At 40.5% G+C, this 15,520-nt stretch overlaps 1 protein-coding gene across 3 annotated transcripts; it reads left to right on the forward strand.

The window, feature by feature from the left end:
- The first annotated feature begins 581 nt into the window (after positions 1 to 581).
- morc3a (MORC family CW-type zinc finger 3a) lies at positions 582 to 14,290 on the forward strand. Of its 3 annotated transcripts, none has more exons than XM_034200370.1 (17): positions 582 to 1,300; positions 1,411 to 1,637; positions 1,977 to 2,118; positions 2,498 to 2,654; positions 3,930 to 4,058; positions 4,166 to 4,285; positions 4,392 to 4,489; positions 4,576 to 4,683; positions 4,794 to 4,922; positions 9,497 to 9,574; positions 9,837 to 9,870; positions 11,338 to 11,391; positions 11,487 to 11,607; positions 11,698 to 11,770; positions 11,856 to 12,882; positions 13,069 to 13,138; positions 13,810 to 13,997. In XM_034200370.1, exons 1-16 carry the CDS (start codon positions 1,251 to 1,253, stop codon positions 13,117 to 13,119), a joined length of 2,598 nt encoding a protein of 865 aa, XP_034056261.1. In that variant the 5' UTR covers positions 582 to 1,250; the 3' UTR covers positions 13,120 to 13,138; positions 13,810 to 13,997. The 3 variants fall into 3 exon arrangements, with proteins under 3 accessions (XP_034056261.1, XP_034056260.1, XP_034056259.1); XM_034200369.1 differs by lacking the exon at positions 13,069 to 13,138 and adding an exon at positions 14,107 to 14,290 and having other exon boundaries at positions 585 to 1,300; positions 11,859 to 12,882; positions 13,810 to 14,009; XM_034200368.1 differs by lacking the exon at positions 13,069 to 13,138 and adding an exon at positions 14,107 to 14,290 and having other exon boundaries at positions 587 to 1,300; positions 13,810 to 14,009.
- Positions 14,291 to 15,520: the final 1,230 nt, after the last annotated feature.

The raw sequence follows: 15,520 nt of genomic DNA on the forward strand, positions 1-15,520 counted from the left end.
TAGCTCAATCAAAGTAGGATTTGCCTCCTCTTTGCCTCCCTCGTGACTCCCACAGGACTCTAATGTCTTTGCCAGTCTTTGACTCCCACAGGACTCTAATGTCTTTGCCAGTCTTTGACTCCCACAGGACTCTAATGTCTTTGCCAGTCTTAGCCTGTCTGACGCTGAAGCTGACGCTCCAGGAAAGTGCTACCTAAAATGGACACCTGATTGCTGAGTTCTCACAGCTGTGGGGAAACGTCCTTTTAATTAGTTAACTCTGCAGCTGGTGGCCCTCAAAAGGAAATCTAGACTGGCTTCGTCCTGATTTCTTATTGTCTTTTAAGTCAATTACATTAAACCCTAAGTTATAAAGTTATGAGTTTAACCCTTAATACAGTTACACCTACTCAATAAAGCTCTTAGTATTCTACAAATGTTTAAATCAAAGTTAACCCTAGTAGTCAGTTAGTTCACTTTTATGGTTTCAGTCAAATGACTTTTCCCAAGTTTCTGTCTGACAGATGCTGTAGCGGTTTTGAGTTTTTTAAAAACACAATTCCAGTCAGATCAACTACAGAGCATTGATACAGAGTACACACACTGAAACAGAGAAGTCTACAAACACAGTGTTACTCACACAATTCTAGAAGTCTCCAGTAGCTTTCTTGTCAAAAACTAGTTGCCCACTGGCAGGTCAGTGCTCTTCAGAGTGTTGCTAGGTGGCTCACATGAAAGTGTGATATACTTTGTGATCTCTCCGGCCGTATTCTACTCTCAATAAATATCAGTGTTTGACTAAAGCCGCTCCAGCTTCCATCCTTTCCTGAGCCTTGGCTCTGCATTGCTGCACAGAAGTTTCCATCACAGTTTGGGTTGCATATTTAAACACAGAGAGAGGAGAAAGGGAGGGGTCAAGGGTGGCGATAATGAGTTAGGGAGGCAGTATCAGGAATGTTTTCAGTTCAACAGAAGCTGCAATTCATACTATTGGTGCACATGGAGTGTAACTAGCAACATTGCAACACATCTTCTTATGAATGACTTTTCCCAAGCTTAGCAAAGAAGTGAAAGCCAGTAAATAAAGATAAACATTAGCAAATAAGAATCACACAATGATAGTATTAAAGTAAGTAAGTGGGTATAATTGTTTTCTGTTACACCCCTAAACAAACTTTCTCTCGACAGACAATGCCTATGATCCAGATGTCAATGCCAAACAGTTCTGGATTGATAAGATTGTGGTCAAAAAGCAGGACTGCCTTAGCTTTATGGATAATGGATATGGACTGGACAAAGATAAAATACACAAGATGCTCAGGTAATTAGAAATGGCTCACCAAACGAATGTTGTACATGATACATTTATGTATAAACCATGCTGTTATTCATATACTCACTAAAGGATTTTATGCATTTCCCCCCTTTAAGCTTTGGCTACAGTGACAAGATTCCTATAAAGGGAGTAAAGCCCATTGGTATGTACGGCAACGGTTTCAAGTCTGGATCCATGCGCCTCGGCAAAGACGCCATCGTGTTTTCGAAGTCAAAGAGTGTGTCCTGCGTTGGGATGCTCTCTCAAACCTACCTGGAAGAGATTGGTGCTAACCAAATAATTGTTCCTATTGTATGCTTTGAACGGAAAGAAAAAAACAAGTATATCCTTTACCTGCTGCGTTAAGGCATATTGCTTCATGTAAACTATATGTAAATGATGAAAATGAAACGCAAATCCCAGCATCTGATGGAATGGGTGCTAGATCAAATGTAACCGAAAAATAACAAGAACAGATAGATCCTAAACACTAAATAGCGTTATGACATTTTGACAGCCGTATGCTCAAAATGTTACACAGCATTCCAATCCTTCAGACAAGAGTTGTAGAAAAATATTATGAGACCCCAAAGAGTTTGCTTAACATACAAATGTCATCGTACACCATATACGAATGTTCAATTGTCCTCATTTACGACGTTTTCCTTAACTTGGACTATACTCCGTGTAAGAGAAGAACACAAGGCCAGTCTTCAGGACATCCTGCGCTATTCCCCATTCAACAAAGAGGAAGAAATTCAGGCTGAGATCGACGGCATCAGTTCCAAAACCGGCACACGGATCATCATCTGGAATCTCCGCAGGTCTGTGGGTTCTTCACACACACAAACCTTTATGTTTTATTTCAGAAACCAAGGGCTAGTAGCTCCTGTACATGCCTGATCAGACTATATCAACTATTCTAATCTAGTCATCATTAATTTAAACATGATCTATGAGGTAATAAAAAGTCAAACCTAGATGTTTGTATTAAAATGTGTTTTCACAACCATGTGTCCACTTTGGCTTTAAATCTGTTCCCAACAAACAGCAGCAGGGTTGTTACCTAGCAACAATGAATAACGCTATAGTTCTGCATGTGATTTGCTGTTTGATGTCAGTTGTTAGTATTAGGGAGGCCCAATAACTCAAAGATTATGATAAAGACTGATCGCCCATGTATTTCTTTTATATTTTTAACAGTACATCTAGTAAACCATCAGAATTTGATTTTGAGAGGGACCGCTACGATATCCGAATACCATCTGAATTCGACGAGACAATGAAGGACGCTGCTCCAAAACCAGGTCCAAATCAAGCGACCAAGTCAAACATCCCTGAGAGTGTTTCCTCACTTCGGGTAAGTAGCTGTTTTGTGCATGTGGCCCACAGTCACACATTTTATAGTGATACGTATACAAGCATGAAATCTGAAGCCAATTAGGGTACATTATGCAACTTATACGTACAAATGTTTTGTCAAAAAACGCAAATCTTCCAGTTTACAAATAGTGAGAATGTATTTTTTAGTGGGTTGGGAGTTGTGAAAGAAAACTGGAAGAGTTTTTTCTGTTTAAATGTTTTTACTGAGATCCAGTTTGAAGAAGGATTCTTATCTTAGCTTCAGAGTCAACACAGAGGATTGTGTTTAGGATTCATACTGCCAGGGAGTAAGGGACGACACACAAGGAGCTTTGTCTGCCTTCCCATTTGCATCCCAAGGACAGGGACAACACAATGTTTTGTGTGTTAACCAAATGGGAGGAGACAGACAAAATGCCAATACACAAATGCAAATTACGACTGGGAAATTCCAGGATGACTCATTTAACATCTAAGTGTTGTAATTGTAATCTAAAGCAAGATTTATGGCCCTCCTGCGATGTGTCACCCCAAATCAGCCCTGCCCCCAGGCCCTGCCTCCCCCATTAGAATCATTGTTGCATGTTTTTTCCTTACAATCAATGAACCCCTTCAAATTAAAGCTGTATAACTACTTGATCAAGGACTACTTGTTTATTTGAGTAATGTATAACCAACATGTGTATATATTCAGATACGTTATGTTAACTGTGCCGGTATTAGTCAAAAAACATTGGATGAATAGAAATCAGTATGCTATAACAGCATAATACAATTCCTTGCATTATGGCAGGTCGTTTTTTTACAAACAAATATTTCATCTGTGGAAGCCGTGGCGCTGTAAAAAGCAAGACCAATCATCTGAGCCGGCCCGGCTAAAATAACTGGATGGCCTACCTGCCTGTCAGCCTTCCATCTGTGCACAAACTTATCTCGTGCCCTCATTGGTCATGTGCGCGTTCGTGTGTGTTGGAGGAAGGGCTCTGTAAGGAAGTCTGAAGGAAGGGGCAGATCTTTTTCGGTTGTGTACTTTGAAATTCTAGCGCACTCGAGCTGGTTTCTCCATTCTTACCTACCCTATCTTTAATTTAGGTTTATAAAACATATTATTTTTCTTTTTTAAATCTTACGATGAGTAGGCAAATTGAATCCATTTAATTGTAGGTAATCTGTGTTGTGTCCAAGAGAAAAGTTGATTTCCTTAAAACCTGATACTTAGTTTTGATATCTCTTCATTTGTATGAGGTTATAATTGTGTTTCTACTGTCCGCAGGCATATTGCAGTATTCTCTACTTGAAGCCTCGGATGCAGATCATCGTACGGGGTCAAAAGGTGAAATCTCAGCTCATTGCTAAGACACTGGCCTTCGTCAGAAAGGACCACTACAAGCCCGCTTTCCTGGTATCCTTTCTTCACAGAGAATAGATAATTGTGTATGATTTGGGAAATTGTTGTCTTGTCTTTGTCTTGTCACGTGTTTCTTGAGTTTCCCTTACATTTTATTTTAGCCCAAACGCATTCCCATCACTTTTGGCTATAACACCAGAAGTAAAGACCAGTATGGCATTATGCTGTATCACAAGAATCGGCTCATCAAAGCCTATGAACGTGTAGGCTGCCAGCTCAAGGTGAGTTGGTGTTGTTTTGTGGAGCGTGTTTGTATATTACACATTTTCAAGGGTTTCTAAATGTCATCATCTGGTATTCATGTTTCTGAACCGTTGCCTTCTGCAGGCCAACAACAAAGGTGTTGGGGTCATTGGGATCATAGAGTGTTTCTTTCTGGAACCTACCCACAACAAACAGAGCTTTGATGAGACAGATAAGTACAGGTAATGCTATCAATTCTGTTTTGATTATATCGGTATGATTAAGGCCCAGGAATACAGAAATCTGAAGTATTCATTTCTTTTTATAGGAAAACAATGAACAGCTTGGGGACCAAACTGGAGGAGTACTGGAATGAAATAAACTACAAGAAAAAACAAGAGAATCCAAACAACACCATACCCATGGAAGATACCACGTTAGTACATTTTGCAGGGACTATCATCGTGTGATCTATATTTCTACATATTTGTCTAGCAATGTTTGCTTCCTGCATGCTCTGATACTTGTCTCTTTCTTTGTCCTTAGGAAGCGACCGGATCAAAACTGGGTGATGTGTGATGAGTGTTTGCACTGGCGCAAACTCCCTGATGGGATCGACACCGACAAGCTGCCAGATAAATGGTCCTGCCATTTGAACCCGGATCCGCAGTTCAGGTAACTAAAGCATTCTCTAAAACCCACTTGCAATGATAATAAGCTTCTGTGATGAATAAACTAATATACATTTCTATTAGGGCTGCACGATTTTGGGAAAAAATCTAATTGCGATTTTCCTGACAGATATTGCGAATTGCGATATTTGTTTTTAAGCTACCCAACGGAAGTTTATTGTAAAATGCGGCCATAACTCCGGCTAGGAAGGTCGTATCAACGTGCTCCCGTCTCTAGCACCCCCGCAGCCCGAGCTACAGATGTAGCGCTTCATTTCAGACAGTTTGAAACGCGAGGGCCGTGATTGGTACGTGATCTGCCCTCGCTCAAGGGAAAACCTCCAGCTTGACTTGAGACCTCCCCCGTGATAAATAAATGTAATTATAATGAAGCCAGCTGCAATGGATCATTGATCCACCAGGGGGTGCAGTGGGGTTCCACACTGGAGCTCATGTGAAATAAAGTCAGATACAGTACCTGGATGTACTGCGGAACTTTGTTAAGATCCATATGTCACGGATATCATACTCTGTGCTAAATAAGAGACATGTTGTTATTTAACAAAATAATGTTGTTTAGTCGAAAAAAACGAACGGGAGGAAATGCAGCTCGGCTCTCGATTTTTAATCCTAATTTAATCATCATCTTCACCACGATCATTTATGTTTATGTTCGCCGAATTGACATGAAATCACTGACAAATATGAATATACTGTATTCAACTTCATTAAAACGTTATTAACGTGCCTAAACTCAGTAATTCACTAAAAATATTTATATTTTAATGGAGCCTCGTCGGCAGATGGGTGTTATTTTCCCCATAAGGAACAAGTCGCTGCAAATTATCCCGCTATTACATGGCCACATTCTCAACAAAGTAACGACATGACTCCCAATATTAATTGAAATGCTTTTATGGATTTAGAAAATGTTTTTATTGATTTAAAAAATAGTTGTATGTATTGATTTAAATTGACATGCATCCGCTATGAAAAATAGTCCGTTGTTACCGTTTTTAAACAGTCTGAATGAAACGGCAGCTCTCAGCTGTGTATTTACACAACTAATGGCCCATCAACCACAGCTCTCTCCCCCCCTCCCCCCCCCGATCTTTCTTCTCCAGCAGCTAAATTAACTGTAGGTTACTCTGAGTGACAAGTTTACAGTTAGACACAACACTGTCATTGCAAGTGACCCTCAGTTAGTTGACTTTTATGTTCAACTGCTAAATTCGTTACTGATAAAAAAGGGCTTCTACTGTAGCCTACCTAATTACCTTAACACTAGAACCGCCAGTGGTTCTACCTAAAACTGTCAAATCCCGCTATTAGAATGCCATTTTTAACAACATAGGGTGCTACATAACACACTTTCAGGAAAAGTCACGGACTGGGAGACTTTAATATTTTATTGAAAAAAAGTTACATTGCACACACACAACACACATCACACAAATTGACCCGATTGGCGGTTATACTGTTAAATAAACTCACTAATTAATGAAACCAGTTCAATACGCATTATTCTTATTCTTATCATTCTTTATGAGCGCAGAAATAGTCTTAAAATCAGATCTGTTTTTTAAATGAAATCTGACGGCAGGCAGTTAGCTCTGATCACCTATGATAAATGCGCCACACCTAATCGCTGGCCATTCAGTCACAGAGCTCCCTCTGTCTATACAAATCAAACTGTAGACGGTGTGAAAGCACCTATTGTTTTAAATAATGGTCGGAATGTGACCTGTGAGCCTTCTGAATTACCATGGGACAGCACATTCTAAACTAAAATGTTCAATCAATAAAGTAACATCTTATCTTATCTTAATAATATCTTCATAATAATAATAAATCATACAGTATGTGTCCGAAAGGGAGCAGGAGGAAGCAAACACAAAAATATACAAAAAATATACTGCATATTAAAGCAAACGATTGTAAAGGTAAAAGTATGAGCATAACAAATAAAGAAGTGTAATGTAAACATTTACATTATTATTATGATTATTTAATATATGAAGACTATATATTATTGAATTACAAGATTGGATATAGTTTAGTTGATCTAAAATATTGACGTGTTCAAATGTTCTTCAAAACACAACTGAAAGTCCATGAAACTTGTCTTTCTGTATTTGTGAATGAAGCGCGGTTAAAACCTGAAATTGAAAATCTGGCAACGCCCTCTTGGAAAATAGTGGGCGGGCTTAACATTCCTCGATACTGGTCTTAGGCAGGAAGCTGTAAGTTGGAGTCTGAAATGAGGTGCTACATCTGTACGAGTGAAAGAACCAAACTTACATGAAACTTCCGTTGGGTTGCTTTAAAGTCAAGCTTCAGTTTAAGATTCAACCTGTAATAGAAACATGTGATGGAGCATTACTAACCTGACTTATGCCCCGGCCACACAAGGACAAAAACGGTCGTTTGCGTTACTGTTTAGTGTCATATAGACCGTTCGGCCACACGAGGACGACCGAATACGGCACTAAACGACTGCGGAAACGATAACGGGTCCCAAGGTGGATTGAACGGCATACGCAACGCTCTGGGGGGTCCAACGGCTCCGTGTGTACGCCCTATACGATCATTTTCTGATAATGATGAGGCAATAGCCCCGCCTCTCCCCACCTCTGCTGCTCACCCCCGCGTCAAAGTAAACTGCACACTGAATTCAGATTATTTATCTTTCTTATATGGACATAAACGCGAGTGAAGTCTAATCTGACAGGACGGAGACACCTCTCAAACTACCTAAACTAGTTATAAATATGTTTATTTTTACTGTCGGCCGGGTCACTCATTACTGGATCAGCTGCTGCATGAAACAGACACTGACGCTGTCCGAAGAGAGGGAGGAAAAAGAGAGGCTCCGTGTATTTTATTATTACATAGATTCGTTATTCATTTGTTTTAAAGCTCAATAAATAACAAAGAAGACCTTTGACCGGCACTTTTATAATTTTGTCCGGAAGATTTAAACTTTAATACACGTTGACTGGCGAAAAACTCTGCCGGGTTCCCTCGGCCCCCACCGCGGAGAATAAACAGAAGGGCAACCATGACAACCATGCTTCTTCGCTGCTTTTGTGGAGGAAGTTACAGCGCCATGTACAGGCTCCTGCATATGTACTGCAGCTTCTCCAGCGGTTGGAGCTAAACGGAGCTGTCTCGTGTGGACAGACACTATCCGGATGACTATTGCGTGTGGACGGAAGCTTTTTTGCGATTGCGTTTGCGTTAATCCTATGCGTTTAGCCGTTTTCGTCCTCGTGTGGCCGGGGCATCAGATGGTTTGTTTCACCAAACCATCTAGGAAAGCTCCATTGGAAGCCATTTGGAAAGGGCAGGCACTTTCAAAAGCACTTGGCAGGTGATTGGATCAATCTGTCTATCACCTTCTATCATGGACTACTTCTGATTGATTAACAATGGCTGGTACATGTGGAGCACAGCACTTCTGATTGTTGTGGATGATTGACACACAATAAAAAAATTGTTAATAAAAATCGCAGGCTTTGCGATTTGATAATCGCATCATTTCAAATTGCGATTTCGATTTCAAATCGATTAACCCTTCAGCCCTAATTTCTATCCACATCTCCTTTTTTTTTAAATGCCAAGTTATACTCCATATAAGTATGTCTAGATCTACACACACGCCTGTGGATACATCAGATACTAGAGCCACTAACAAACTTCTAAACATAAACAGATGTTTTTCAAATGATTCAATCACAATAATCATACTATTGACTCCAAATGTATCTCCAGGTGCAGATTGACTGTCTGTTTATAGCTGTAATGACTACTGAGCGGTGCCTAATCAAGACAGTTGGGTTAGGAGTCAAATGTGAAATGGCTGAGTAGATTTATGATAGTTAATAACCTCTACAGGGCGTGGTTATAGGTCAAAACATCATTTAAGGCAAGGCAAGTTTATTTATATAGCACATTTCAACACAAGGCAATTCAAAGTGCTTTACAAAAATGAAAGACATTAAGAGCATTAAGAAAAATATTATGAAATGACATTTAAAAACACTCATTTAAAAGCAAAGATACATGAATTAAAGTTACAGTGCAGTGTGAGATACACACATCTGAAATGTTTAGGTCTGACTCTCAATCATTGCTAACTTTTTAGCAGAAATAGTTTTCGATGACCTCCCTTTCTTTCCTCTTTCTTGTTTAACTTGTCCTTTAGTTATTTCAAGTGTTTCATGCTAAACGAACCCCCCTTTGGAAAATTCTAATCTGACCCCATGGTACCTTTTAGTTTTTACCGAAACTATTCCTCTTTTTTAAATGCACATAGTTAAGTTTACCTTGACTTTCTAGGACTTTTTTGGTATCCTCCGTGAACCAGGGTCTTGAAACCAAAACGAATTCCTGTACCCCATGGTACCTTTTTAGTTTTCGCCAAAACTATTCCGCTTTTTTTAAATGCACATTAATTAAGTTTAAGTTGTCTTTTCTATTTAACATGAATCTCAGTCGTCCACAGAAATACTACTCCAACTTTTGCCACATTGTTCTTTGATTTGAAATGAGAAGCATCTTCATTTTCTCTCCCAGGAGCTGCCAGGCAGAACAGGAGCATGTGGACTCAGATGACGATCTGCAACCTTCATACCGCAAGACGTATAAACTAAAGTGAGTCCCTATGTTCATTTTTGACACTGCCCAAAAAGGTCATTTAGTGCTCGGACTCAAAATGAATTGCATATATTGTGAAATCAATCACACCCTAAATGTTTCTGAGGTTCGTATCTTTATCCTCATCTGTAATCGACTGGCCGACTTTCTGATCATATATTTTTGTATTAATCTGCAAAAATCTTCTTTAATACATTATTTAAGCATAATAAAGGAAGTGACTTGCCTTGCCTAACTTGTGCTTGTGTAATATCTACAGAGAAAGGGAAGACATGAGGATTCAAGAGCAAAAGGTAAGGACGCACCCTATTCTGTAATTTACCTGTTTCTTCCACATGGTAACAAGTTGGGTATAACCAGGGCTGCACATAACTGGTGCGCAGGTGCGCATGCACACCTCCGCTAAAAAAAGAGCACCGGGTCATTTGAAAAAAGGCGCATTTGCGTACCAACATTGAGAGAGAGAGAGGAGAGAGAGAGAGAAAGATATTTGCGAGTTGCATATGAACTCAGGGTCGGCACGTAGCACTGACGTTATAGATGTTCGCCTAGGGCGCCAGATCTGTGGAGGCGCTGCGCTGGCAGTTCTGGGAGGGAACTTTTTTTTTTTGACCATTGGTGCTAATCCTAATTTTCGGCCTTGATGTAACAATATTCATAATAAAGTAAATGTAACACCCTTTTCACCCCGGTTACACGTTTCATTTGCCCTGTACGTTGGCTTATCTGGCACCCGCAGCTCACAGCCAAAATGCGAGTGAGCGAGGGAGAGAGAGAAGGGCGCACCGTCCGGTACCGGCGCTGTTGTTATTAGAATCTGGTGCTAGCTGCTCTAACGGATGTAAGAAGAAGATGTTTCTACAATAATGTGGAGGGAGAGTCCTCTCCAGTCAGACTGAGAGGCTGATAACTACAGCTCAGTGAGGTAAAGGACTCTTGAGTGTTTAGATAGTTCACTTTAGTCTAAGTTCAAACAGTTTGGTCACAATTTATGTAAACACATATTTCCAAGGCACTCCTTTATAATTATTGGGATAAACAGGTTTGAAATCATTCCAATGTATACTATAGGACAGTAACCAAACATATCCTATAAAACTGGAGAGATAAAAAAAATGCATAAATAAATAAATGTTACGGTAAAATAAGATATGAATGAACAACACAAATAAAATAAGTTACATTCATTTCTTATTGGCTATGGTAGGTTATTGGTTATGTTCACATACTTATTTGATTACATCCACTTGTCTAAGATGATCACAACAGAGACTTTCGACCTAAAACCAGCTGTTGACTTGTGGATGCAAGCAGCTAATCGCAGACTCAACCAGAGAGAAAGAAGTAGGCCTACATCATCAGCTACCATGTCTGACAGAGAGGAAGACAGTGAGGAGAACAGTCAGGAGGGTAGTGATGACAGCTTGTAGGATTACTGGTCCTGCTAATGTTGTCTTGTGTTCACCTCTGCATGTGTGTTCTGTGTTCACCTCTGCATGTGTGTTCTGTGTTCACCTCTGCATGTGTGTTCAGTGCCGTGTGTCTGGCAAATAAAGTCAAGACCCCCTCAAAAGTTACGGTTTATTTCATTTTAAGGATGAGCCCCAAGCAACATCTCCAGGTGCTCCTTTGAGAACCAGGGCAAACAAGTTATGTGCACCCCTGGGTATAACAAGTTATTTTAATGATAGTATTTGTTTCTAATTATTTAAAAGTACAGATTTCTCTAATAGCACTAAAATATAGATTTATTTTTCTAGGCTGAGGAGGCGCATTTGGCTGATCTCGCCAAGCAGAAAAAGGCCCAAATACAGGTTGGGAGAGACGACTAACTGTGATGTAATTTTACTGAAGAAGCCGTTTGTGTTTAACTGTCTACTTTTTTTCTTTGTGTTGTTCTTGTTGACAGGCTGTTGCTTCCCCCTCCACACATACTACCCCAAAGAGTAGGTTTAACAACATGTTGCCCCAAGGGGGGGCTGCGAGAGCTCTCTCCATTCCACTGATGTCCTCCCCCCTTTCACAAGCTGGTATGTGTGTCTGCGTTCGGTGTTATGTGTGTGAAAGAGAGAGAGAAAACGTTTTAGAGATTAAAAAATATCTGTTTTATTTCTCTCTAGCTTGCAGCCCTTCAAGTAGCAGTGATCTTCCATATATATCCGGTGTTTTCTCACTGGCAAATCTCCCCCAGAGGTAGTTTTTATCTGCTGTTTACAAGCATAAATGTATCCATGTGACTTTGTTCAAGAAGCATTCTAATTGTGCTTTGTGTGCACAGCAGGGGGAAAAGAACCCAGCCGGCTTCTCCACAAATAACCTCCAAAAGGCTGAGACAGAATGGCTTCCATCAGGGCAAATTAGACCCATCAGTTCTCAATGAAAATGATGAGGATACTGATGATGATATATGCATCTTGGAGACGGTCAGTACCCCCAAGCCAACAAATCTGTCCGTAGACTTGACTAAAGTGAAGACCGAGGTGGAGCAAAGTGATGCTGACATGGGCATGCTGATGGAGTGCAGCGATGATGCTGCTTTGGATAACGGCCCAGACATAAATGCTGCGGGAACGAGCTCCTCAGCGTCTGCAGCTGTGGGAACCAGTACCTCCACAGCACCCCCCACAGGGGTGTCCACCAGCACCACCCAAACAGATGTACCCAAAGTAAAGAAGGAAGAGGAGGACCAAATTCCAACTGAGAGAGTGGGGCTGAGTACATCTAATATAACAAAGCCTTCAGGTGTCTGCAGTGTGGAGCAAAGTGTAAGGAAGGAAGCGAGCAGTGGAGATGCTCATTGTGAGAATCAAGGAGAGCTCACCTTGCAGAATGGAGTGACACATCATGAAGATAGTGAGGAAGAAGCTGGACCTTCCTGGGCTCAAAAAGACTCTCCACATCCCCACCCCAGTGTGATTGAGGTACAGGGACAGCAGGACCAGCTTCTAGAGCTCATGCAGGAAATCGCTCAGGAGAGAGACTCCTTTAAAGAGCAGGTGCACAGTCTTACCTGCCAACTGCACGACACGCAGAGCAGACTGCAGGAGCTGAGCAGTGTGATGAAGGAGAGCTCCAACCAGGCCAGCCAGACGGAGGAATCTGAGGTGAAGGACTACAAAGGTCTGTTTGAGAAGGCCAAACAGAAAGTGGAAGAACTTATTAAGGAAAAGGTTTCACTGGAAGCCACCAAACCCAGTACTGCCCAATGTGAGGAAAAGGACTTTGACGAGATTGCTATGCAAGTTGACTGTCTGATGCGACAGCTGGATGAAAGACAAAAGGAGCATGATGAACTGCGCTCACAGGTCAGTGTTACAGCTGTATATGCAGTGTAGCGTACAACAGTGGTTCCCAACCACTGGTACAGGGACCCCTAGGGGTACTTGAGGGGATCGCAGGGGGTATGCAGGTGCATTCATCGCCAAATAAATAAATAACTTTTGTCTTACATGAATACAGAAAATAACATTGTTTCTTTTCAAATATGACAGATAAAAGTGACTGTTCAGAGTGGAGGGGTCTTCTCCTTAAAAAAGACATGATTGGCTTCCTAAATAAGTAGTGAGTCTTAACATAATTTCTTTACCTGACAACAAGTGTACATTTCAAGTTTAAATGCATTTGTATTGAATGTGAGTTATGCAAGTGATTTTCATTTAGGAGCAGTTGGGTTAACACGATAACAAAGGGTTTAATACACGAACAAATTTAGGCAAATTATAACAGATGAGTGAGGGGGTACTTATAGAATGGCGACCAGCTCAAGGGGTACACGAGACAACAATCGTTGGGAACCACTGGCGTACTAGACTGGTGTTACGCTTTATTTTCATCAAATCCCATAAAAAGACCAAAGCCAACAGTGTCACATGTCTTTATTACTTCCTCCCCTAAGCCAATCTCTGCTTACTGAAGATGTCAAATTACACAATTTTTCATAATAATACCAACAATGCTAAATCATTTCTTATAATGGCACTGTAGTTTAGTTATTTATTCCACATGCGTTAAGAATCTGCCTCTCTTCTTTTACCTTAGACAGATTATGATAAATCAAACGTATATCGACAAGCATATTGTTTTTTGTTGTTGTTGTCTTTTGTTACATTTCATTTCTCAATAATATACCCTTTATTTGCTAGCCCGTGTAGATATGTGTGTGTACCTTTGTGTAATTGATGTTGACCTGCCTTCTTTGATAATGTTCTTTTCTCCTGGGGTTCACTCACTAGTTGACCAGTCTGGAAGAGGAAAAGACCAACCTGGTATCCCAGTGGGAGTTCAGGTTGAGCCTGCAGCAGGAGAAGGATAACGCACAAGAGAGCAGTACAACTCCACACAGAGCCTCTGATTCCACCGTACAAACAGATCCAGAGGAGGCAGGAGAGGCATCTACCTCTGGCACACAGTCAAGCTCGGAAACATCCAGAAGGTTAGATTGATAGATGATCAATACCTGATTTATCGGATTCCTGAACTCAGCAGCCGTAGAATAATGACGTATTCTGTTTTTTGGTTTTGTTTCTCAGTTTGATTGAGCTGAGGCACAACGTCGGGCGCCTTCTCCTCTCCTACGTGCCATTGGAACTGGACCAGGTCAATTACGAGTGCAATGTCATTGATGAGATCCTAGAACAGGTGCTCTCTAGTGGGGTGTCTGTTGCACCAAGAGACGGAGCAACAAATGAATAAACAAATCATCAGGTCTTTGAATTAGGTACCACTCCACCTGTAAATCATTGATATGTGAGTGGGGGAAATTCCGTTGTATTTATTTGAAGGGTCATAGGCAGGGATGCACATAACTTTTTGAGTGAGTTACTCAGATGAGTACCAGGAGACAGCGTTTGGTACTCACCCCACACGAAGCGTGGTCCTCCTCAGTGTCTCCTTCACCGTCCTCTATTTACACTTCTTGCATGCTTGATGATGAAGATGATGAAGATGCACCTCCCTGTCTCTTTTTAAGCCTCCGATTTGCTTTCTCCAAAACTTGTTGCCAAAACTGTGAAGTCCTTGCATTTCCTGAGGCCAAGTTGAAGGATCAAATACTAAGAAATGATCACATGACTTGAAGTAATATCTGATTTCAGATGTGGGAAGTAACAAAGTACACTTATTCAAGTACTGTACTTAAGTACAATTTAAGATACTTGTAATTTACTTGAGTATTTCTATTTTATGCTACTTTGTACTTCTACTCCACAACAGTTCAGAGGTAAATCATGTACTTTTCCTCCACTACATTTATTTACATTTAGTTACTTTACAGATCTGGATTAATGATGTGAAATATAGTCAAGTCTTAAATCAGACTTTAGTTACACCTGGAGTAAATTCAGAATCTACCCTGCAGTATACACAGTCATTCAAACACATTTGATAACACTTTCATGATCATAAAACATCATATACATCATTATGAAATGGACCAATCTGCAAAATGACTACTTTTACTGTCGCTACTTTAAGATTTTGATGATAATACTTTTCAAATTGTATTTGAGTAAATCAAATCAAGTTTTATTTATATAGCACATTTATAAACGATTTTTGGTCGAGCCAAAGTGCTGTACATATAATAAAAATAGCCTACAGTAGAGACACTTTACAGCAAATACAACAACACAGATTGTTCAGAATATCAGTATGAGAAAAACGACACCCTCTGTCCTTAGACCCTCACATCGTACAAGGAAAAACTTCCAGAGAAAACCCCACAGTTTAAGGGGAAAAAATGGGAGAAACCTCAGGGAGAGCAACAGAGGGATCCCTCTCCCAGGACGGACAGACGTGCAATAGATGCCGTGTGTAAATCGAAGAGATATTACATTTTACAGACCGAATGTTAGGAAATGCACGTGTCTGTAAACACAGACACTTAGAGAGTAACACCTCTTCCACCTCTGTCTGATTTCAAACTCTGCAATTAACAGCCTGAGT

This window comes from Gymnodraco acuticeps, unplaced genomic scaffold (genome assembly GCF_902827175.1).
Source record: "Gymnodraco acuticeps unplaced genomic scaffold, fGymAcu1.1, whole genome shotgun sequence".
Taxonomy (NCBI): Eukaryota; Metazoa; Chordata; class Actinopteri; order Perciformes; family Bathydraconidae; genus Gymnodraco; species Gymnodraco acuticeps.

What these genes read in the sequence shown, in the direction of transcription:
- morc3a (XM_034200368.1), top strand. Translation starts at nt 1,251, where the DNA reads ATGGATAATGGATATGGACTGGACAAAGATAAAATACACAAGATGCTC. An exon ending in AAAATACACAAGATGCTCAG is followed by an intron (nt 1,301 to 1,410) that starts GTAATTAGAAAT and finishes CCCCCCTTTAAG; the next exon opens with CTTTGGCTACAGTGACAAGA. An exon ending in AGCTCGGAAACATCCAGAAG is followed by an intron (nt 14,010 to 14,106) that starts GTTAGATTGATA and finishes TTTGTTTCTCAG; the next exon opens with TTTGATTGAGCTGAGGCACA.